Source organism: Theropithecus gelada, chromosome 1 (genome assembly GCF_003255815.1).
Source record: "Theropithecus gelada isolate Dixy chromosome 1, Tgel_1.0, whole genome shotgun sequence".
Classification (NCBI taxonomy): Eukaryota; Metazoa; Chordata; class Mammalia; order Primates; family Cercopithecidae; genus Theropithecus; species Theropithecus gelada.
In genome coordinates, this window is record NC_037668.1 from 191035185 (window position 1) to 191060375 (window position 25191).

Consider the following 25191-nt stretch of genomic DNA (forward strand, 5'->3'; position numbering starts at 1 on the left):
TCCATTCCCATATATGTGTCCTTATTTCTCCACAGCCTCAACACTGAATACATTTGTTTTTAAACTTTTTCCAGTGAAAGGTAAAAAGAAACTGTGGTTTATTCTCTTCTGAACAAGGTAAGCATCTTTACAGGTTAAAGATCATTTACATTTCTTTTCGTATGAAGTATTCTTAATTATTGGAATCCTCTCAATACATTGTTTGCTTTGGGTTGTGGTGGGGTTTTTCTTGTCCTATAAACATTTTTATGTAGTTAAAACTGATCAAATTTTGTTTCTTCTAGGTTTTAAGTCACATATAATGTAGTTTTCCCCCATTTTCTTCTAGTATTTGTATGCATTTTTTTTTTTTTTTTTGAGACGGAGTCTCGCTCTATCGCCCAGGCTGGAGTGCAGTGGCCGGATCTCAGCTCACTGCAAGCTCCACCTCCCGGGCTTACGCCATTCTCTTGCCTCAGCCTCCCGAGTAGCTGGGATTACAGATGCCCACAACCTCTCTCGGCTAGTTTTTTGTATTTTTTAGTAGAGACAGGGTTTCACCGTGTTAGCCAGGATGGTCTCGATCTCCTGACCTCGTGATCCGCCCATCTCGGCCTCCCAAAGTGCTGGGATTACAGGCTTGAGCCACCGTGCCCGGCCCATATGCTTTCATTTTTACAATTAGATCTTCAGTCTGCCTGGAATGTATCTATATGCCTATTTTCAGTTATCTTACCATCATTAAAAACCCATCTTTATCCCACTTTTACCATATTCTGTAACTTTCATGTGCATTGTGTCTGCTATTCTGTTCATGTATCAACACCAATTACAGAGGCATAATGTGTTTCAGTATTTACTTACAGCTATCCTATACATAAGCTGTTGCTGTATTGTAAATCCTACCACTTTTTCCAAATTCCCATATTAATTGTGGCTTTAGTTTACCCTTCTGGATTTTTCCTGTGTGTCTAATGGCTTTTTTTTTTTTTTTTTAAATGAGACAGGCTCTCAATCTGTTACCCAAGCTGGAGTACAGTGGCATGATCATAGCTCACTGCAGCCTTAAACTCCTGGGTTCAAGTGATCCTCCAGCTTTAGCTTCCTGAGTAGCTGGGATTATGGGCACCAGCCTCCATGCCTGGCTTCAATTGCTTTCTCTGATCTAACTGTGTTGGTTAATACCTCCAATAAAATATAGTAATGGAGATCACAGGCACTGGTCCTGACTTCAGGGGCAACAGGAATAATTCCTACTAGAAGCCTCATTTTTCTGACATACTCCTAGGCAAATAAATCATAAAACTGTTCTAATGAAGAAAAACTTAACTTTATTGAACATAGGAATAGACGGGCTTTCAGATTATTTTTTGCTTTATGGTTATTACTTTCATAAACCATCTGATCCACGGCAAAACTAATTGGTACCATACAAAGATGTGTGTCTATTATTGTCATGTTTAGATTTAGTTTCTATTTTATATTCATTGACAAACATATTTCAATCTAGATAGAAACACCTGTGATTGAATTAGTGCATGGTAATGCATGGCATACACATTGCTTAAGGTGGTAATAAGGGGTCAGATGCTCTACAGCAACCTTCAAGCACAGGTACCGATCTGCATTTTATGCAAAACTTCAGGTTTTACTCAATTTTTACAATGGTGGAAGCTGATGTCAGTAACTTAAAGGCAAGCAAATACTTTTCCAATTCTTAGCTGAACAAAAAAGACACACAATGTAGCGTTTTTATTGGGCAAGACTTGCTTTTTATATTTCACATGAGAATGCAATTATAACCCTTCCTTGAACAAAATGACCAAGGTACTAATAAAACCATCTTTGCAGGAGTGTTTAATAAGCATATTTTATTTAAATAAATCCTCCAGTAGGAAATGGAGAATTCACTGCCTTTACTTAGAAGGCTATGTAAATAGCTATCTGTCAAATTTATATATGCAGCTCACCAATATTCCCTTACTGGAAACATCAGTATTTCCACATCACATCAGTTCCCAAAAGGACCTCAAAGTCTCAAAATTCCGTGTCTCCTTTGGCTTGCTTCTCTCTTGATTCCACCCAGGCTTTATTAATGGTTCTCTTCATATCATCATCTCCATCTTCATAAATTTTCTTTAGAACATTCATCAATCCCTCACTAGGATCTGTTTCAGTGTCATAGGAGGGCTTCCTTTAAAAAGAAAATATATACAACAATGGAGAAATGAAGGCACGGGGGAAGATACTATAATTCAGGTTGTTAACATTGGCAGGAAGTAGAGGGATAAGAGGGAAGACAGTGTATCCAAAGATATTCACAATCAAAATGGCACGCCTAAGTTCATCTTAATGAAAACACCACACACCTACCAAGCATGCACACACTTGGTGCATGAAAGAGGTCATCAAAATAGTAAGGGGCTATTTTTAGGCACAGGGATTTCCCATGATTTTTTTTTTTTTTTTTTTTTTGAGATAGTCTTGCTCTGTCGCCCAGGCTGGAGTGCAGTGGTGCGATCTTGGCTCACTGCAACCTCCGCCTCCCAGGTTCAAGCAATTCTGTCTGCCTCAGCATCCCAAGTAGCTGGGATTACAGGCACGTGCCACCATGTCTGGCTAATTTTTGTATTTTTAGTAGAGATGGAGTTTCACCATGTCAGCCAGGCTGGTCTCAAACTCCTGACCTCAGGTGATCCACCGCCTCGGCCTCCCAAAATGCTAGGATTACAGGCATGAGCCACCCCGCCTGGCCTCATTTTTAACAGGTAAAATAAGTAAGGATTTGGGAGGCCGAGACGGGCAGATCACTACGTCAGGAGATCGAGACCATCCTGGCTAACACGGTGAAACCCCGTCTCTACTAAAAAATACAAAAAACTAGCTGGGCGAGGTGGCAGGCACCTGTAGTCCCAGCTACTCGGGAGGCTGAGGCAGGAGAATGGCATGAACCCGGGAGGCGGAGCTTGCAGTGAGCTGAGATCTGGCCACTGCACTCCAGCCTGGGCAACAGAGCCAGACTCTGTCTCAAAAAAAAAAAAAAAAAAAGTAAAGATTTGATTTTCTAACTTGTTTTCATTTTTTAAAAGCATGTTTCCTCATAATTTGGAAAAAAAAAATTGAGGGAAAATCACAAACATTACACATGGATGTACCCTGAAGCTCATGTATTTAATAATTAGAAAAGCTCTCCTCTTAAGCCTGAGATACACAGATCTGGACCTGAGTCTTGAATTAGTCAGTACCTCTAGGAGATGAACTGACCTAGAATGCAAGTATCATTGAATAAACATTTTTAAAAGGTCATTATTAAGGAAGATAAAAATATTTTATCTTTTTCACTCTAAACCAGTGACAATGAAAACAACTACGTATCACAAACATCTGAGAAATTTAAAACATACAGGGGTATCTGAGCCTCTCTCGAACTACTGAAACAGAGTATCTGGGAATGGGCACAGTATTTGTATAGAAGTGCCTAGGGTTAACAACCACACTAAAGAGCCAACTGTTAACTACAAAGACCTTAAAAAGCAACTTGCTGGACGCACCCTCTTCAGGTAGTTTCTGACAGTTGAAAGCAGAAATATATTATCCATAAAGACAAACTTAAAAATCTATGATCTGAAACAATACACTAAAATTCTTTAAAAAATGAAAGTAGACTCACTCTTTTTCTTTGCACTCTTTTTCAACCTGGGTCAGGTAATCCCACCTTGTGTTTTCCACTTTCTTTCTACACAATATAAGAACTGTATCAGTCTTGACCTGGAAGAAAAGCGGGAAAACAAATACAGCTTAGAAGACAAAACAATTATTTAATTAATCAAGTCCCTAGTATGTATAGACTTATTTGGGGTGCTAGTAATACTTGTATGAATAGGCCAAAATCTGAACATTCATGGCGTGAAAAGACCATAAATAAGTAAAACTTGAATACCGTCATATCCTAGAAAGTGCTGGCAAGACAAAGCAGGTGTTAATGGGGGTGGGAGCAGGAGCAGGAACTTCATTAGGAAGGCCTCCCTGAGGCAAAATCTGAGCTGAAGCTTAAGGTCAGGAGAAGGCAGCTGGCAGAGCCACGTAGAATGGCTCCAAGATGGGATGATCTTGGTGTGTTTGAGGAGCAGGAGGAGTGGCTGGATTTTAGTGACTGAGAGAGACAGTAATATAATAAGAGGGGTCGAGGATAGGCAAGAAACCAAGTCACATAAGGCAGTATGGAGCAAGGTGAGGCATTTGGAAAGTGTGAAAGAAGGGCAATGAATGTACAGGTCTTTAAACAATGATCAATACGACTTCTAGGGATCTTTTGGTACTCTACCTACGGGACTAGTGGATGCAGAAGGGTGCAGGAAGACAGCAAATCCAACTATATTTGAGTATCACCTGTAAGCTGTTAAGTAATTATGTATTATAAAAACAGATGGCAGAATGGCATATGTATATACCTAATGCATTAAACTTCATTTATTCAAATTAGGCAGAAAAGAGGGACTATCTGATTTAGTAAAAATTATAAAGAGTAGTTTTTAAAAGACAGTTTCCTTATTTTTATAGCTGTTTCTAACTCCAAGGAGGCTAAGTGCTTAAGACCTCCTTTTATGTATATGAGTATTATGCACAATGCCAACACTACCATTAATTTAAGCACTTTACATATGGTATTGCACTTCAGTGTATCATTTCAACTTTGTGAAATAAATTATTACTATTGCATAAATGCAGAAACTGAGGCACAGAGTGATTAAGCTGCCAAAGGTCACAAACAATAAGCAGTAAACCTGGCATAAAACTCAAGTCTCACTCTTAACTACCTTCAAACGTTTACTTCCTTCCTGATTTTAATGGAATATTCTTACAACAGCCTATTCTTCTACAAAAGGAGTTGGCAAATGTTCTCTGTCAAGGACTACACAGTAAATATTTAGGTTTCACTTAGGGCCATGTGGTCTGCTGCAGCCACTTAACTCTGCCATTGTAGCACAAAAGCAGCCACAAACAACACACAAACAAATAAGCCTGGCTATGTCCCAATAAAACATTCACAAAACAGGCAGTGGTCCCTGTTACAGGACAAATTCATTCCAGTTCATCTCAATTCTAAATCAGCTAGGTTCAATCTGGTAAGGTTTCAGAATATTACGACCAAAAAAAGCACTCACTTTTTTTGAACTGCCTTCCACAGAGATGGGTTTCAAGAGATTGTTCACAATCATGGAGTAACTCTTCCCATTTAGATTCTTTACCAAAAGATCGAATGACCTGCAACACAATGGTGAATACATCATCTTTCTAGTTCTATGAAAGGTACTCTTACTCCGTAAGAGTGGAAAAAAAGCTGCTGGCTTTATTTCAGGGTGTGCATTTGGCCAGTTAATGCTCACCTCTTGAAAGTAGTTGTAAAGGATAATTAATTCTAAATTTAAGAAGAATTTTAAAAACTGCAAAGAAAAGAGTCTCAAGATAAGGCAATGTTGACTGTTAATGATCACCGTCTTTCCCAATATAATGAGAACTCACCTCTCTGTGAAATGCACCTGCACATTCTCAGTGGGAACTTGATGCACTCCACTCAAGGTAATGTAGATTTTCACAAACTTATCTGACTGATCCCATCCTGGCAACGACAACAAAAGATGGGACATAAGTAAGTCTCTGAAACTATCTCTAGAACAGCAAATGCACATGGCTCATAACTCAGGAAAGTAAAATTATGAAAATCCAGTCATACAAAAATTTGAAACCCAAGAAATTTTCTAGGTTGAGAAATGGAGCCTCAAAGCAGTTAAGTACTCTACCCAAAGTTAGGCATCTAACAAGTGATAGAATTCAGATTCAAATCCAGGTTTCTGAATACAAAGCCTATGCTCTTTTTATCCTTCAGAATAAAAATACGATCACTAAATACATTCTTTAAGATTAGTTCATTTACTGCTTTTATGGAAACAATTTTGTCCTACATCTAAATATCGGTAGTTCTCCACTAAGCTGGATGGCTAAGTATCAATACTGTCTAATTCCATAACCATTTCTACTTCTCTAAGTAGTGTAACAAATGGAATCCTAGCGCTCTTAATTCCTTTCCAGGGCAAAACAGAATGTAAACGACTCCAATTCTTCATCCAAATCTGACAAACCTACTGGTATCTATTAAATGCCATTTCAGTATGTATTATCAACCTACCAGCAAGTCTCTAACCTAGAAGAACTCTGTCAACATACAAGACATATACGCTTCACAAAATACCATCGTATTTGTAGAAAATACAAAACTTCACAAAAAGCATCTTCTGTTTATCAAGAATATATACATACATATCCCTGACTCTTCCTCACTTAGTCCTACTGAATAGAAACATGCCCCATCCTCCATGACGTGTTTTCACACCGCATGCCTGTATCAAAACATCTCATGTACCCCATAAATACATACACCTATTATGTACCCACGAAAATTAAAAAGAAACATAGTGTTGATCAAAAAAATGCCCTAGAGGGTTCCAGAGAACTTCATTTATTAATAGTTTCTTCCCAGTCAGTCCATCCTCCAGTTTGACAAGTTTCTCCCTCAACACAAATCTATGTTCCTGGTTAAAATGCCATAATCCTAAACACCTTCAGACCAGTTTCCCATACTCAACTGAGTACACGGTGCAATTTCATGTAGTACTATATAGTACATCACTTAAGCACGACATACACATGCTTTTCACTATAACAATACTCAAAATAGGTCATGCCTTCCAAGTCTCTATTCATGTCCTCTGCTCATGCTGTTCCCTTCCTTCTGCTGAACATACAGCTCACCCTTCACACTCATCTAATTCTCCCTGTTCCTCACCTCCAGAATTATTTCCTCAGCTATGTTACCTATTATGTGCTAGACATTATTAGCACAAAGAAAAACCAGACTGTCCTTGCTCCAATGAGAGCTCATCACTCTCATTGAAGTTGCACTGCCGCCAAAACAAAAACACTATATACACCATTGAAGGAAAACAGTATTAGTTTTTGCTAATACTGTTTTGCTAATACATTGTTATGCTATGAGTTATACGTCTATGTCCCAACCACACCATGAGAAAGGATTGGGTCTTAGTCACTGTTGTGTCCAAGCACAATAGTGATATACATTAGGTGCTCAAAAATATTTCCTGAATTTAACTGGATTCCTCTCCTCAGTTAATTGTAGTGGTTGTCAGAGTGAAACATAAAACATGATTAAAAACCACCACCACCACCAAAGCGGTGCCTCATATATACTGAATAATTTCAGAATAAGTTCCTTCCTTGTTGCTACTCCTCATCTTTGTAGTAAATCACCTTATTCTTGTTAACAGCTTCTAGAATGTATCCTTTCCTATTTCTATCTAAAGAAAGTTTTATTAAATAAAAACTGATGGGTCTTCCTCCAAGCCACCGAAAACACAGCCTCAAAACTCATTTAAAGATGAATTTGTTAGATCACTATGAGGAATAGGTTGCTCGGAGGCAAAACTGGCCACAGGGAAGCAAGTCATACCATAATTACTGATTTTCACTGTATAGCCCGTTGTAATGGGAGCAACCACAGCAGCTGGTTTTTCATTATCAAGAAGTTCTGCTTTCTTCTGTGATTTCTGTTGCATCTTGTTCTTGATTTCTGTCTCAATCTTGGACTTTTCAGCTGTAAGGGCATCACGTACTCTTTTCCTAGTAGCCTTTTCCAGCAACAACTTTACCTCTTCTAGATCTTTCTGTAGCTGTGTTAAGACAAAAAATAAGTTAGCTATGATCAATAAGGAAATAGCTTGATATTGTGCTTATCACTCATTTCAACTTACTGAAATAAGCACTAAAAATTAAGAGGTTCATCTAAATTTTCTAGGATTGAGTTGCAACTTCAGTTCTTCCCTCCGGCTTATTAACCGTAATTAACTCAAGCTTCCTTTTTTTCCCAAAAGGAAAACTTTGAACAATCTTGAACAAACAATAAATAGGTAATCAAACCCAAATTTTCCAGTTTATATTTGCTTTAAAATATTTACAAGAAACATCTGCGATTTAAACAGTAAAACAAAGACCTTTTTTTTGACAAGGGATTCAGAGATTTCCTTTAACATCTAATCCGAGTGTCATTAGATGTTAGACACTTTTAAAAATTTAAGAGATGAGAGAACACACAGTGACCATGGTAAAATGCTACACAGCAAACTTTACTGAGGTAATGAATGCTCCATTTTCTGTCACTGATTGGTCTTCACTGATCTTCCCACCTCAAATACCTCAAATAAAGAGAGTCCGAATTTTTAAGACAAAATATTAAAAAAAAAAAAAAAAATTTCTGCTTTTGAGAAAAAGTCTTGCTCTGAAGCTGGGTCAGTCTTACAGTTAGAAGTGTAGGAGTTGGTTGCATAGAAGGTGACAAAAGACCCAAAATGCAACATACTCTTGGAAATTATCTTTTGAAAAAGCCACCACGTTCTCATTTTCTTCTCATGCCAATCCATCATCTATTAAAGTCTACTTCTTTTTACTTTCGAGAGATAGAGGCAACATTTTATGAAATTCAAGAGTTAAAGACAATGTTAGAAAATTATTGAGCCTAAGTCTTTTCCCCAATTACCCTCTGACATACTGCAAATACACAAGATCTTTCCAAACAGCTGTTTCACTTCTTACAGTAACTTTACACTTTAGCTTGATACTAGCAACTTGACCAAAAAAATCTTGTGTCACAGCTTGATTATATCAAAAGCTCAATTTAAAAGTCTTTTAGTGCTTTATAACTCAGAATATCAGACGCACAACAGCGTTTGAAAGCCTTTGTTTCTTAATAGTCTTATAAAATGCAGTAACAGAACTAATTCTTTTCTTTTACTACTAGTCTTTTATTATCTCATTTAACTCAGATGCCCTAGTTTTGCCTATCTACAACAGATGACATGGTATAAAAAGTTCAACTCTCGCCGGGTGCAGTGGCTCACACCTGTAGTCCCCGCACTTTGGGAGGCCAAACGGGTGGATCACTTGAAGTTAGGGGTTCGAGACCAACCTGACCAACATGGCGAAAGCCCGTCTCTACTTAAAATTCAAAAATTAGGCGGCCATGGTGGCATGTGCCTGTAATCCCAGCTACTCAGGAAGCTGAGGCAGGAGAAGTGCTTGAACCCGGGAGGCAGAGGTTGCGGTGACCCGAGATCACGCCATTGCACTCCAGCCTGGGCAACAAGAGCAAAACTCAGTATCAAAAAAAAAAAAAGTTCAACTCTGCCCAACCCTCTTGTCCACACTCTCCCCTTCCAAGAACAGCTCATATTACTATGACAAAAACTCTTGCAAACTCGTCTTTTGAGCATAGAACCAAGATGTTTCAGTTCAAAATAATACATTTTAATGGTTTCAAAAAAAAACCCGGTGATTCTACAACTCCTAATTCATAAAATATTGAAATGTAAAATGAAATATAGTAAGTCTAAGTACGAGGTTTTGCTTTTTGACTGAAATAGGAATGCTTTAGCAGAATCAGAAAAGTAATTCAAATTAGGCAAGGGATTCCCCCAATGGCTGAATTCCCAAGCCCTCTTTATTGCCAGTTTTGGCTCTAAATTACTCTTTTTATTATAAAGTATCCACTGAAAAAACTTAAAACTGAGACAGTTCCTCAGTTCTGTTGTTGGCAGACTTGAAACCAAAAAAAGATCTGCTTTTTCTGCACAAATACTTTAAGATGTCCTAGATAGTTTCTTATCTATCATGTAATTTTCCTTGCCTTCTTGGCATGTATTTGTTTTACGTATATAAAAATTTTATTTCCCTTTTATCCCTACCCATAACGCATTCAAGCTTTATCTTCCTATTTCCTAATTTTTCACTAGGAGGCATTAACACCAATATGCCTCAAAAATGGGCAAAGGAATTCAACACACATTTCTCCAAAGATACAGAAATGGACACCAAGAACATTAAAGATGCTCAACATCTTCATCTTTGGGTAAACGCATATCAAATTCCCAAGATACCACTTCACACCCAGCAAGATGGTGTTATAAACCAAAAAACAAAAATAGAACACCCCAGAAAATAACAAATGTTGATAAGGATGTGGAGAAACTAGAAGCTTCAAACACTTCTTGTGGAAATATGATGCAACCACTCTGGAAATAGTCTAACAGTTTCTCAAAAAGTTACCATTTGAACCAGTAATTCCACTCCTAGGTATATACCCCAGAGAACTGAAAACACATCCACACAAAAAACTTGTCCACAGCACTCGCAGCAGCATTATTTTTATGCTAGTCAGGAAGTGGAAATAAGCCAGGGCGCCATGGCTCACACCTGTAATTCCAGCACTTTCAGAGGCCGAGGCGGGCGGGCAGATCACTTGAGATCAGGAGTTCGAGACGAGCCTGGCCAACGTGGTGAAACCCGGTCGCTACTAAAAATACAAAAATTAGCAGGGCATGGTGGCGCGCGCCTGTAATCCCAGCTACTCAGGAGGCTGAGGCAGGAGAATCCTTTGAACCCGGGAGACGAAGATTGCAGTGAGCCGAGACTGCGCCACTGCACTTCAGCCTGGGCGACAGAGCGAGACTCCATCTCAAAAAAAGAAGTGGAAATAAATGTCCATAAACGGATGAAAGGATAAACACAATGTGCCATACGCATATAATAGAATATTATTTAGCCATAAAGAGCATGTGTACTAATACACTCTACACCATGGATGAACCTGAAAATGTTAGTGCTAAGTTGAAGAAGCCAAAAAACAAAAGGCCACATACAGCGTGACTCCATGTATATGAAATGCCTAGAATCCGCAAATTCACAGAAAGTATAAGATGAGTAGTTGTCAGGGGCTGAGGGGGAATAGGAAGCAATTGTTTAAAAGACACTAAATGGTTTCTTTTTGGAGTGATGAAAATGTTCTGAAACTAGACAGTGGTGATGGCTGCACTACACTGAATATGCTTAAAAAAAAACCCAAAATACCTGAATTATACACTTTAAAATGGTTAAAAACTTGAATTTTATCTCAAACAAAACAAAAATGAAGTGCCCTTAAATGTCTACTTCTAAGTACCTAAACTGAGAACGTTCTCTACTCTCAAGAGGACTAATACTGAGCTATCCACCTGCAGGACTGTGAAGTTCTCTCCTAGGTGCACATAGTACCCAAGACCTACCTTGAAAGACTTGTCACAAGATACCTAGATTAATACTAGAACACACAAATCTCAGAGTTTTTCTTCATTTAAAGAAAAGATTTTGAGTTAAAAAAAAAAAAAAAAAAGGCTTGGGATTTCCCAGTACTTGTTTTCAGAAAGCAAATCTAGTTACTACACACACAACACTTAACTGTGAATAACTGTTCCGTCTTCACCTCCCCCTTAGGCCAGGAAATGAGCAATACAAGTACTATTATTCCCATTTTCTAACTGAGCAAACCAAGTCTCCATAAAATTTAATTCTCCAACGTTCAGAGTTTACGGAGCTTTAACACAGGCCATTGGGTTTCTTACTATTAATTACAACTAATTTTCCAAGTTATTTATTTTAAAAATCACATACAGCAGATTGCTGTTTGCCAATCACTGGTTTAAACACCTAGAAATCATACTTTTTAACAACTCTATGAAACGGATGCTACTGCGACACTGAAAAGCTAAACAACTTGCCCAGAGTAACACAGCTCCTCGTGTGTAGAGAAAACATGACTAAGAGAATTCAAGTGCTAGCACCGAAAACTTCTCACCCTCCAACCGCCCTCTACCATAAACGACACTCATGTTTGCACCCAGCTTTGCTTGAATGAAGTTTCCTGTCCTCTGGCTGGGAAACCAGCGCAGAAAGGGCCTGAGGAACACGCGCAGGGGGCAGCTCTCTCAGACCCACTCCCCGCATCGCCTGCACGGAGAATCGCCGCACAGCCCTGCTCCGGCCCGGCAGGCGGGTGGGGTGCGAGGCCGAGGTGAAGCGCGGGGAGCCGATGGCGCAGGAAAGGGCGAATGAGGCGTCCCCCAGGGAAGGCGGTGCGCCGACTGCCGCGGCACCGGGTCGCCGCAGGTCGGCTCAGCCCACGGAAACGGCGGTGGGGCGGGAGGCTGGCGCTGCAGCTCCAGCCGGGGAGCATGAAGAAGATGGGGCCGAACCACTTACCTCTTCTGAAGCCATGGGGGCTGGATCAGGCCGAAGGCCCGAGCTGCAGCCGCGCAGAGGAGAGAACAGGAAACGCCGCGCGGAGCCCTCAAACCGAGCGCAGACGCCCACTCGCACGAGTCGCGGCGCCGCAGCCCGCGAGCACACCGACCCTGCGCGAGATCGCGGCCCGCCTCCCGCACGCGACGGATCTGGAACCTTCGCGAGGCCGCCGCCGCCACCGCCCACCGCGAGCACGCTCCACCCGCCAAGCCTGGCCCCACCCCTCCCCGCCTCGCAGAGTGTGGCCCCGCCCCTCCCCGCCCCGCCGAGTCTGGCTCCGCCCGCCTGCCGAATCTCCTAGCAACGCTCAAGTCTCGCGAGCGAACCGGCAGTCCGAGAAGAGTAATGCCTTCCTCTCCGCCCCGACAACTTTATGTATTGTAATTTGACCGCGCTAGGCCAGGCTGCGCAGTCGCAGCTCGGAACCGCTGCCTTAACCCAGCCCCGGAAATAACGTACCGATTTTCGGAGTCTAAGTCGGAAGTTGAGTAGAGTCTTCCGTCCGTTCTAGGACACCAGACACACCAGGCAGCCATGTTGTGTAAGGCTAGTCTCTCAGCCTCCGCGAGAAGGCAAAAAATGGGGAGAAGGAGCAGCCTGGTTATGTTCAAACGAGAAAGAATGGATATGTTAAGCGTGGAGGACTCCTAATGGTAGCGGTTTGATTTTCAGTGAGTTTACCGCAGTGGAGACGTCACCGCGGTCTGTCCGCTCCGACCTGGTGTCGTCATCATTGGCCGCGGTAGGAGGTGGAGCTGCGTTGGCCACATGACCCGGCCCCGTGGCGGAGGTGCAGGTCAAGGCCCTAACGAAAGGGTCGGCGTTTGGCCACAGTTTCAGACACTCCTTTTGTCGTGGACTGTTGAAGCATAATTTCCTGGTGCTTTCGCCTCTTTCACCGACCATTTCAAGAGTCCGTAGTTCTCGCCTGGGTTTGGATTCGGTATAAGTGAGCCTGTTTACCATCAAAGAAAATGGTGGAATGTCTTCTGGAGACGATGTTCTCTTCTGGTTCTAACGCTGCCTCTCAGCGAGACCCCAGAGAAGCCTAGTTTTCAGATTCTAGTCCTTGGCAGGCTCAAGATGTCAACAACACGGTTGGAAACAACCCCTCAGAGATCACATAGCCCGCGCTCAGCTTTTTTGATCGTCCAAGGCGGCGACCGCTGAGAGGTCACATAGCGAGCACTCAGCTTTATAGATTGCCCAAGGCAGCGATTAGAATCAGCAACTCGGAGAGGAAAAAAAGCTCTTAGCGAAATGGAGGCTGACCATTATCTGTAATAAAGTATCGGAAGTACAGTACAAAAATAAATTACCGAAGCGCAACATGCGTGAATTTCACACAAAAAATGACATTAAGGGAAAGAAGCCAGACACAGAAGAGTTCATATTGTGTGGTTCAATTTAAATGAAGTCTAAAAACTAGCCCATGGTGTTAATGAGCGTAGTGGGAAGGACAATGACGTGGAAGAGCCACCAGGGGGCTTTTGAGGTTCCGGTAATGTTACTTGATTTAGACACTGATTTATAGATAGGTGGGTTCACTTTAGAAATTAAGTTGTAAACGTATTTTTATGTACGTAGTTTCTTCTATAGATTATATTTAAGGCCCTGCGGGGGTGGGGGGGAATTTGCCAAGGTAATAGAAATATTACACCCATACATTGTCAAAGTTCATGGGATGAACTCCTAAGAGCTGTGTATTTTATCGTATTTTTTTTAAGTGGCCAACCAATAGCCTGGAATTGTTAAGTACATAATTAAATAAAAACAAATATCGCACTGCACCGAGTGAAAGCTTGACCTAATGCAGTGAACAGTCACCTCATTCTCTTAATTGCTCAGGCTAAGGAGTCACAGGTGAGTCTTCTATCTCAGGCCTTACATCTTATCATACAGCAAGCCTTACTGGCTTAATCTCAAAATATGTAGCGAATTAAACGACTTCTCACAACCTCTGCTTCTACCACCTGACGGGGTTTGGGGCATGCTACCCAAGAATATGGCACCTAGACATACTGAATACTTTAAACTGAAGGAATTTGAGAAAGAACATATGCAGGAATGTCTCTAACTTTCTTGCACCTTTCTGCCCTGAAGCAGGACGTAATACCCTCATGTGAGAGTTGCCCTGTCTATACCTGGAATAAAAGTAACATCTTTATCTCTGAAAACACAGGAACGTAGAGATGAATATGAACATCAGGCCTTGCTAAGTTTCCCCCAGTTTATTACCCTTAGATCACAGTCTTTTAGCCCCATCACATTTTCCCACAATTCTTCATTCTTCTTCAAACCTACTCTAAAGAACACTAAGGTTAACTATTTATTTGGGTCTTTATTTCTTTATGAAGTTTGCATGTTATGTAAAACTAACAATATTTATGCTTTTCTCTTGTTAATTTGTCTTTTGTTACAGCATCCCAAGCCAATGAGCCTAAAATGGGTAGAAGGAAAAGATAATTCTTAAACCCTACACACCCAGGTGCAAGCCATCATTATTTTGTCTGAAATTTTAGCTTCCTAACTGGTTTCTCTGCTTCCCCATTGTGCCTTTAGGGTTAGTTTTCCACAGAGCAGCCTGCGATATCTTTTCAGATCATTCTATCCCTTTGCTTAAAAACCTCTGACAGCTTCCTATTAGGCTTAGAATAAAGTACAAACTCCTTACTGTGAACTTGAGTGTTTTACGTATCTTATCTCACCTTTATGAGCTTCACATCAGAACCCATCTCTCACCACTCTTCCTTCCCCACTCCCTGATTTAAACAGTCTGGCATTTTTCTTATTCATTGAACCCACTGGGTTTGCTCTTGCCTCCAAGTCTGTACCCAGCTTTCTCTCCACTTGTAATCCTCTTCCTCCAGTTCATCACACAGATCGTTTCTTCACTCTGTTTAGGTCTTTCAGAAGTAACACTAAGGGAGGCTTTTCCAGACAATATTATGCAAATATAAATGGACATGTGACAAATACTTAATTCAACTCATTGGTTAATGAGAGTGTATTTGAGTAGCCAGGTATTTATAGGCAATTTAACAATGTAATGTTAGTATAAGGTGGGAAGGTTAGATACAAACCTGTTAATGTGTCACAGGGTAATAAACTCTAACTTTTGGTGTTATCTGTTCCACTGGAAAGGAAGTAGGGATTTGCATTCTTATTGGACAAAAATCTAGAAGTTACTGTATAGATTCAGTATAGGACTTTTAAATCAATAGTAAACAATGAAATAAACAAAAGTGCAATCCCCTAGTCCTTGGTTTGACACTGAAAGGACATGCCACTCACCTTTTTGCCTTGTTTCCAAAGTTTGGAATGATTTTCTTTTCAAAATGAAATTATTTCTCATTCAGTTGTCCGATTGCAGGCAGCCTTTGTGCTTCCCCCAGTTATTGTACCTGTCAAGCTTACTCATGATTTCCTAACTGCCAAATTCAATGGATATTTTGAATTTTGAATTTTTTTTGCTATGACTCATACTGTTCTCTTCGGGCTTCTCAGCAGATAAAGAAATGACCTTCTGGGGACTGTGCAAAATCTGGAATGCTTAATTAACTTGTGTGTCATTCTTGTGCAGGGGACATGCCAATCTTCTCTGTAGATTACAGTTTTAGTGTATATGCTGTTGAAGTGAGCACTTCTGAGTAATTTTGTTTTACTTTTTATGTAAAATTTCACATTGTTTAAAATACCAGAGGGGGCCAGACATAGTGGCTGATGCCTGTAATCCCAGCACTTTGGGAGGCTGAGGCAAGTGGATTGCTTGAGCTCAGGAGTTTGAGACCAGCCTGGCCACATGGCAAAACCTTGTCTCTGTAAAAAATAGAAACATTAGCCAGGCGTGGTGGTGCTTGCCTGTAGTCCCAGCTACTTGGGAGGCTGAAGTGGGAGGCACTTGAGCCTGGGAGGTGGAGATTGCAGTGAGCTGAGATCACGCCACTGCATTCCAGCCTGGGTGACAGAGCAAGACCGTCTCAGAAAACAAACAGAAAACACCACATGGCCAAATGAAAGATGTCTGTGGTCTGAATTTGGACCAAAATCTGTAATCTTACAGTCTTTTATTATTTTTTAATACATGCCAAATTCCCAGAGGAGCTGACCAATCTCTTGGTATTTCACTTGGGTTCCGTGGATTCCCAGAACAAAATGCAAATGCAAATGAGATATGATTGGGATTCTCTGCACACGATCTCCACTTTCATAAGTGCCTCTGAAGTTTAGTTTGAATTATGTATCTCCTACCTTGCTGTACCTTAAAGGACTTAACAGCAGCTACCTGACCCAGGATTAGCCAATCATATTTTTTTTCCAGAACTTGTGATTGGAACAATTGAGATGGCAGTCTTCTGCTGGTAGTTTGAAGAGAGGATATGTAAACTTGGTAGCTGTGTACTTAGAAGCAGAGAAAGCCTGTTTTCAGAGAGAAGAATGAAGCAGGTAAGTGTCATCTGGAAGGACAAGCAGAAGCACAATTATGGGAACAATTGCTTTCAGGGTCCTGATGGCATTCCAGCCCCTTGTCCTAGTGCCAGTTCAGGCCCAAGTGTTTCGCCTTTGGGACCTATGATACAGATATCCTATTTCCTTTTGGTTAATTGCCTCTTAAAATTACTATTATTAAGCTAGCTTGCAAAGGTTTCTGTTACTTGGAATCAAGGAACCTCAGTAGAGAGGAAAATAAGGCACTTTGTGGTGGTGCTGCACAGGATATCATTTTTGCAGGGTATATACTGTTTTCTAAGTTGACTGGAGTCTAGTGTCAGGTGTAAGAAGTGTTACATAAACATTGGGTTCAAATGAGTCAGAATAAAGTCAACTAAAAAAAATTAAAAAGACATACATGGACTTCAGAACAAATGTTTATTACTGCTTAATGGGGCCAAAGGGGCAACACAAAGCATTGAAAAACATCACTGGCTCACAAAAACAGTCACCTTGTTACCTTCTCAGTTGCATTTGTTTATTTCACAAGGCTTCATTCACACATAAAAACAAAATACTAATCCAATTCAAGTTCATAACAATTATAAAAGTAAACATTTGTTGGGACAATGTACAATAAATTGCACTTTTTAGACAAGCATTACATTTACATTTATAGAGTGTACTATACATAATACATGGAATTATGGAAACATCTAATTGGTCATCGTTTATAGAGGAAGAGGCTGATCACTAACTTTTTTTGTAGTTAATTAGTACTGTTCAGACTAATCAACTCCTTTATTCTAGAACCTGTTTTCATTAGAGATGCCATGGACAAAATAATAGAATTCATAATAGATAATTCAGAATCTCTACTACCTCCTCTGCAAGGGAAAGGTAGGAGTTGGAAAGAAAGAAGTGGGGCTGAGAAACTGTGTCCCTCATTTGAACTAAGGATCCATGCATTATGCAAAATACCAAAAATAGAGAAACTGATACAAAAGGCTTTTGGGACATCTTGGATCTGGGACCATCTCCAGCCTTATTCTTGTGCTTTCATGACACCACAGTCTCTCGATGCATTTATATTCTCACAATTCAGTCCATATATTTTATCCCATATATAATATATAGTTATTAAAAGTTATAGAGTTTAATGGAAAAGATTTTACATGTTAACTAATTGCCAGTGAAAAAGGAAAATAACTTAAAATGTTCACTTTCTACTCAATGATTCTTTTTTCTTAAGCTTTTCAGAATACCACTAATGACAAACCAGAGATGGAGGTAGGAAGAATGAGATATATTAATGAAATGTTTTTATAGCAGGCAGCAAATTCAGGTGGAGATAAGCTTGACATATTGTAGTCTTTTAGATGCAAACTGAGAAAGGAATGCCAGAGAGCTGACTGCAGTCACTAAAATCTATATGTCCACTTTTCTCATTACAACTCAAGATCAGCATCTCTATTGAGGAGCAACCAAGGTTGAAGTCCTCATTTTGGTCACTTTTGAAAGATAAAGAATTTGCTAAGGTAAAAGGCTTTGCCTGTGTTAAATGGAAGCCACTATGAGAGAGAAAGTATGTGTTGGGACAGTTCTAGTTCAGTGTGACTATCAGCATGGTAATGAGAAAGAGTTTCATATCTGATAGTAGGAAACAGGCTGCAGAGCTGTGGTCTGGCCTTCTGGCTTTCATCATTATTTCTTGAAATCTCAATGTGTATTTGGTTGTGTGGTACCCAGGGAAACAAAAGAAGCAGAGATACTCTATATAAAATTCTTCCAATTAAACACACATACAAACCTAATAGTGTTCAAATCATACAACAGAATTTCTTCACTCTCTCACTTGTAATTGGAGCAAAGGAGTCAGTATTTTGGAGTGTTTTTAAGGGCAAGTTATATAATATAATCATCTTGCTAATCAAGTAAAAGTGTTCTTTCCCAGAAGATAAAACCAAGGCATTTAATTTTTAAAGTTTTTTTTTCCCCCTTCAAGGGGCCCCCTAGTCAGGCAGCTACCTAAGTGTTTGATGCAAAGGTTGGTGGAAGAGTTAGTAGACTGATTTTAGCGAAAGTAAAAGAAGGCTTAAACCCCTACATCAGTTACACATGTGATTCTCCTTCTGGGTGGGTGGCTGACTCCTTTAAGGATCTAACTGTATCTCCTCTGCCCAAATCTGTGTTGTTTTCTCTTGGTTTTCTCACTTCAGCTAGGAAATAAAGCAACTAACTATTAACTGGAAAATATTTTAAGAAAATGGAGCAGACGTTGGAGAAAAATAAATATTAATACACCCTAGAAAAAAATGAAACAAGATACATAGTATTAAATATCCCCACATCCATACAAAGGTCGCTTTTCTACTTTACTGAGGGCATTTCAGAAAGCCAATGAAGAAGAAAGTATTAATTTAACAGCTGGGAGAAGGGCAGGAGAAGACACCGGTTGAATGGCATTCCTATTAGTGTTCCTGATAGGCACTCATAAATAAACAGAACATTAAGTAACTGAGAATTTCTTTGCATTAAATTATATATAACTAAATATAACCAAATTTTGACATGGTTCAGGATGTGGGAAGCTAGCAAACATATGCACTGCAAAATCCAGCTTGCTTTCTTTCAGATTTAAAGAATGTGTTAAGATTCTCAAGATATAAAAGCTGGTGAACTGAATTATGAAGTTGAATTTCATTCATTTATTTTTTTTCTACAGAATTTAATGAAAATAGAAATGATCAATTCTTAGATATTACAAATATTAGATTTTCAGAGGAATGTTTTATACAGAGCACATCCTAGGAAAGGATGAAAAACACTAGAATATTTTGAAACTTTCCTGGATATTTGGCTGGTTCATCTCTTCTAAATGAAATTCAATAGAAGAGATGCAATTCTCAAATACATCTCAAAATAAGTGAAATTAAAACTAGTAGTTACTTCATGCTGGGATGCATGAGTTTTCAAACAACAGACAGTGAAGGACATATTGTTTGGAATATTGCTATTATAACATATTGTATGAACAATCATACCACATACCAAATTCTGAATTTTCTTTGTTTCTTGTCTTTACTATTGCTGCTGACTCAAAGGCATTGCAGTGAGGGAGAGTTTAGGCTTATGGTACCAACAGGCATATCCAAGTATGATATGGGGCTGGAGAATAAAAAAAAAACAACTATGTATTGCCCTTACAATCTTTTGAAAGAGCTAAAAGAAAACTCAAAAGACGGACTTATCAAACTTGAGAGGTATGTACCTGGTGATTTTTCTTTTTTGAGACAGAATTTTGCTCTTGTCGCCCAGCCTGGAGTGCAATGGCATAATCTTGGCCCACTACAACCTCTGCCTCCTGGATTCAAGCAATTCTCCTGCCTCCACCTCCTGAATAGGCTGGGATTACAGGCGCCCGCCACCACACCTGGCTAATTTTTGTATTTTTAATAGAGACAGGGTTTCACCATGTTGGCCAGGCTGGCCTCAAACTCCTGACCTTAGGTGGTCCACTCACCTTGGCCTCCCAAAGTGCTGGGATTACAGACGTGAGCCACCATGCTTGGCTGGGGGAGGATTTTTCTCTTCAAAAGGAAAGGGACTATGAAGTTGAACAAGGTCTCCAGATAAGGGATTAACCTAGAACCATTATGTTTCTCCCTCACCTATTATTTAAAGAAAATTATGCACTTTAGGCATTCTGTGGAATGTACTTATTTTTGTAAGTTGAAACAAGCTCTGTACAGAATTATGAAATTCACAACACAAAAGAGCATCTTTAATTTAGCTGGCCATTTGATAAGGCAACTGCACAGGGCTTCTTGGAATCAAAGCGTAAAGTACCAGTAAAGCTAACAGCCTATACTAAATGATTTACAAAAAACAAGTGCCAAGATAACATTTTCTAGCTACTATATTTTACAAAAAAAAAAAAAAAAAAAAAATTAGCTTCTCTAGACCACCATGTAGAGAATATTAAAGTCAATATAGACACCTGGAATGCTGAGTTATGTTCCTTTTTGGTAAGAAAATAAATTTTGTAATGAAAGATGTCAGAACAACAAAAGATTTATGTAAGAAAAGTATTATCTGATGAGTATAACATAATAATCACATCAGTTTTATGGGCTGTAGATAATATAAACACAGAAAAAGGGGATTTCACTTTTTAGAACATAAAAGATCATTTTAGAGGAAAAGATCCACCGTGAGCAACTTGCTGTATCCTCCTGGGGTGGAGATGGCTCTTATTTGATTTTTCTAAGGGTGTGTTACTTTTAATTGCAACATATGGCACAGATGAAAATCATTCTGGCACTGCAGAGTTTAAGATTCTTTGCAAATAATATGTTCAACAATGAGGCCAATGATGTATATCAACAAATGTTATTGTACATATCTAATAGTAGTTTTGTTGGTGTGAAAGGAACAGAGGCCTCCAAAATAGTTTATAAAATAAAAATAGTTTTGCTCTTATCAAATAATTTCCTGCAAGGACTATTTTTATAGGCATGTTAAATATAATTGAAAAAATATTTCCACTAATTTTTAAACAATAGCTTTACCTTTCCATGAGATAAGTATTTCTGTAAAGGTTTTATATTCAATCAAAAATGTTACAAATGCATTTGTATCTCTTTATGGGTATGAAGGACACATTTTCAGTGAACTACCGAAATTGGAAAAAGTTGCCCAACATTAAGCTAAGATGATGTGAGCCTGACCTCTATTTCTCATTTCAATACTATGTCCTTTAACAAAGTTACAGTATTGTTAGTGTTTCCTTAGCAAGTATCTATCAACGTTAAATGAAATACTCTGTCGCTGGTTCTGTATTCCACTCTATTCAGCACAATGGCTGAACCTGGGACTTTTTAGGCGTCTCTGGTAAAGGCTCCCTAAGTCTGTAAGGCGCAATATCCACCTTTAACTTTATAAGTGCCAGAAGTCACATCTGTGTCCATACTTAGGCATACTTAGGAACTCACAAGTCCCATGTGGAGTTCTTATAAGGATCTGTTAGAATACCACAGCCCAAATGATCCTAACCTACACTTATTAAAATCTCAGTTCCTTTTACCTAATGTATAATCTGAATAGCCCATCTATTCCTGGCACTTCATTTCCAGATCATGAAAGTAAACCAATGATCACTGATTGGTTCTTTCCTTTGGACAGGATTATCACTCCCCTGGGAATCAGGCTCAGGAGAAAACCTGAGAGCGGTCATGCCTGGCCCCACAGTGTGCTTTATCTGAATAAATCCTGAAAAGCTAAGAGGTTTAGGTTTCAATGTTTTTTTTTCCTGTGACAAAGATCTTCCTATCACTTCACTTCAACCTTGGAATAACAGATATCTCCATTTTTACGTAAGATAAAAATAATTATGAATAATTAGTTCTAAATAAAAGAGCATTTAGTTCTGAATTACTTATTTCCAACTAAACATCAGGCAAACAAAATAATGTGTTAATACTATGATGGATCTGAACATGGCCTTCCATGAAGAAGCTGGAAAATAGATATTCAACATAAAACAGGTCAGTTTAAATAACCTCCCTTTGAAAAGTGTCATACAAGAAAGAGAGCTACTGAAAGATTCTGGCTTGTTTTCTGGCCTCCTTGACTTTCCTTCAAAGGGACACCAGGAAGAATCCTCCCAGATTTCCACTGCTTTGAACATTGTGCTCTTGTGCTTGGGTAAGGCTGGAACTATGTGCTCTCCTTGGGTGGCTGGGTGACCGGTGCTGGCTGCAATGGCTGGGTGCCCGTGGCCGTTTTGATAGAGTTCAGGGTTTTGCTAAACCAAGAGTTTTTTGCAGCTTGGATTTCATTCATAAGGGCTCCTCTCTGATGTTCAAGTTCCTAATTAAAGCAAGAAAATAATCTGAGTTAAATAAATGTTTTCTTTTTGCCAATAAATAAATACATTAATTAATTTTTTAAAATGTGCAGCTTTTTGGAGTCTCAAGGTATGTGCTGCCAATTTTCCTCCCACAAAACCCAGGAGAGATTGAATTGGTTACTACAAGGATAAAGTTAAGAGCTAAAAGATTTACCAAAAAACTGGAATCTGTACTTTCTGTCAACAGTGAAAGAAAACCTGATTTTATTCTTTTTTTCCCTGCAAGTTAGATCCAAATTTAGGTTTAGGTTGCAACCCAAGATAACAGGTTTAAAAACCACAAATAAATGTAAATATATGGATGAATTTTTACTGGTAGTATAAGCATGAATGAATTCCAGTTCCAAAGAAATAGGCTTTGCCTAAGAATGTCCAGGGTCAGAGCAGACACATGGTGGAAGCTGGCTGGTGTGGTGCAGGCTGGCGACATGGCAGCTATGGTGCTGGTAGGGATCACTGAGAAAATGAAATGAAGAAGAGTCCATCAGAAGCCAGGACTATTTCTAATTATATTATGCTCCAATATGGAGAAAGATAATGGGGAAAGGGGGTTGACAAAATGAGCTAAAGATAAAAAGCAGCTCCAAAGAAAAGAACAGGTGTCAGTCAATGTGTGGCTCTCAGGGTACACACAGCAGAGGGGCTTTGGTTTTTCATTTTCAGGATCAGCCACTGAAGTGACCACATTCTGTGAGAAAGGATGTAAGCAAAAACATCTCAGGGTAAAAAAAACAAAAAGCATATGCTTAATTAAGTTCTCCTAAGATATACTTTTAATTATTAAAATTTCATTTAAAATTGTGTATTTGTTTATATCAGTGTTAAGAATACATGATATAAAATGTGATTATGCAGGACACATTAGCAGATAGAAAACATATTCATCATACAATTCTGACCTAGATAGGTATATTCTGAAGTACCAGAGTATCCTGGACCATTAATTGTTTATTCTTTCTTCTTGTCCTTTTATCAAATCACCAACCTGAATTTTACACTTGGCCTCCACCAACTGCAGTTTGGTTTGTGCCAGTTCCAGTTCCATCTCTCTCAGCTGCTTCTTAAGTGAGTCCTTCTCATCATCCGTTTCAATTCCCTGGTCCTCTCTGCTTGTGGCTGCTAGTTTCAAAGCACCCTCCTTGCTGAAAATGTCACTGCAGTGTTTGCATGCCATCATCTTACCCTAAAGTATCCAAAACAGACAACCAACATCAAGCTGTATTCCATAGGCTAAATCACTTTCTGAAACAATATATGACTTTTTAGATGCTGTTTATTGTCATGAATGCAGGCCCATTTCTGAAGGTTATTTTTCTTGTGCTGCAATCAAAATCATTAGTCAGCCCGAACCCAACTATCCAAGATGGGTGCTCCTTTTTCCTGAAGTATCTCTAGAAATACCCTAGAAATAGAAAGTAGCATCTCTTTGAAATCTGTTCTAGAAATTTTATGCTATCATTATTCTTACTAGATGCCAAGCACCACACCAAATGCTTTACTTGTAGTATTTTACTAATCCTAAAGCAACTCTGTAAGTAAGCACTATCATCATCCTCATTTCATAAAGAAAGAAACTCAGAGTTTAAAGAACTTGCCTACAGTAGACTGAGGACGGTCATCATGACTAGCCTAAATCTACCCTTGCAACAAAGCACATGTTCTGTTGTTGAGTTTTAAGCAAAGAGGACCCCTATTGTTTAAAGTAATAAAAGTAACTCCAGCCTGGTGCAGTGGCTCATGCCTGTAATCCCAGCACTTTGAGAAGCTGAGGTGGGTGGATCACAAAGTCAGGAGATTGAGACCAGCTTGGCTAACATGGTGAAACCCCATCTCTACTAAAAATACAAAAAATTAGCCAGGTGTAGTGGCATGTGCCTATAGTCCCAGCTACTCGGGAAGCTGAGGCAGGAGAATCACTTGAACCTGGGAGGTGGAGGTTGCAGTGAGCTGAGATTGCACTACTGCACTCCAGCCTGGGTGACAGAATAAGACACCATCTCAGGGAAAAAAAAAAAAAAGTAACTACCACATGCCCAGATTGCCAATTGGGCACATAGCACTGAACAACAGCAGCTGTTTTCCAGACAATAGTGCTGTTGTTTTCTTAAAGTATTTTAAAAAATAATTCAGTAGAGGTAAAAGATATTACACGCTATTTCTACTTTGATGCCCTACTGCTACAACAAGCTCCATGTGTCCATCACCATGCCCATCCTCCTCTCTTCACACACAAAAAGCAAGTCTCCACCACACTTCTGTGCCACTGGGCATGTCTCCACCATTTGGGCCTGAAGACTTTGGATCATCTTTTCATTAGCTTCTCTTTCATCCTATGTCCAGTTGACCATTAACTTCTTCCTCTTGGGCCGGGTGCAGTGGCTCACGCCTGTAATACCAGAACTTTGGGAGGCCAAGGTGAGTGGATCACGAGGTCGAGATCCAGACCAACCTGGACAACATGGTGAAACCCCGTCTCTACTAAAACTACAAAAATTAGCTGGGCATGATGGTGCGCACCTATAGTCCCAACTACTTGGGAGGCTGAGGCAGCAGAATCGTGTGAACCCAGGAGGCGAGAATTGCAGTGAGCCGAGATCGCACCACTGCACTACAGCCTGGCGACAGAGCAAGACTCCGTCTCAAAAAGAAGAAAAAAAAAAATTTTCTCCTCTGACATGTCTGAGCTC

General features: G+C 39.6%; 2 protein-coding genes and 1 non-coding gene across 7 annotated transcripts in view; all 3 read right to left on the reverse strand.

Moving 5' to 3' along the window:
- Positions 1–1290: 1290 nt before the first annotated feature.
- On the reverse strand, positions 1291–14393 carry CACYBP (calcyclin binding protein). Of its 2 annotated transcripts, none has more exons than XM_025369067.1 (6): positions 12121–14393; positions 7505–7724; positions 5503–5599; positions 5145–5244; positions 3650–3747; positions 1291–2173 (listed from the first exon to the last, which is right to left on the reverse strand). In XM_025369067.1, the coding sequence occupies exons 1-6, from the start codon at positions 12133–12135 to the stop codon at positions 2017–2019; spliced, it is 687 nt and encodes a 228-aa protein (XP_025224852.1). In that variant the 5' UTR covers positions 12136–14393; the 3' UTR covers positions 1291–2016. The 2 variants fall into 2 exon arrangements, with proteins under 2 accessions (XP_025224852.1, XP_025224844.1); XM_025369059.1 differs by lacking the exon at positions 12121–14393 and adding an exon at positions 11717–12103.
- Positions 14394–15700: 1307 nt separating this feature from the next.
- Positions 15701–15806, reverse strand: LOC112615522. Its single transcript, XR_003117396.1, has one exon. It is a non-coding gene; the product is annotated as a U6 spliceosomal RNA (small nuclear RNA).
- A 1206-nt stretch (positions 15807–17012) lies between these two features.
- Positions 17013–25191, reverse strand: part of RABGAP1L (RAB GTPase activating protein 1 like) — an 802566-nt gene continuing 794387 nt past the window's right edge. For all 4 annotated transcript variants that reach the window (XM_025368997.1, XM_025369006.1, XM_025369024.1 and 1 more), the window contains 2 exons: positions 23490–23687; positions 17013–22464 (listed from right to left, as the gene is read on the reverse strand). In XM_025368997.1, the coding sequence (XP_025224782.1) occupies positions 22312–22464; positions 23490–23687 (351 nt within the window). In that variant the 3' untranslated portion in view covers positions 17013–22311. The remainder of the gene's footprint in view (positions 22465–23489; positions 23688–25191) is intronic.

What these genes read in the sequence shown, in the direction of transcription:
- CACYBP (XM_025369059.1), bottom strand. Translation starts at nt 11,737, where the DNA reads ATGGTAGAGGGCGGTTGGAGG. An exon ending in CAGGTGCATTTCACAGAGAG is followed by an intron (nt 5,245 to 5,502) that starts GTGAGTTCTCAT and finishes ATTGTGTTGCAG; the next exon opens with GTCATTCGATCTTTTGGTAA. An exon ending in TGGAAGGCAGTTCAAAAAAA is followed by an intron (nt 3,748 to 5,144) that starts GTGAGTGCTTTT and finishes CTTTTCTTCCAG; the next exon opens with GTCAAGACTGATACAGTTCT.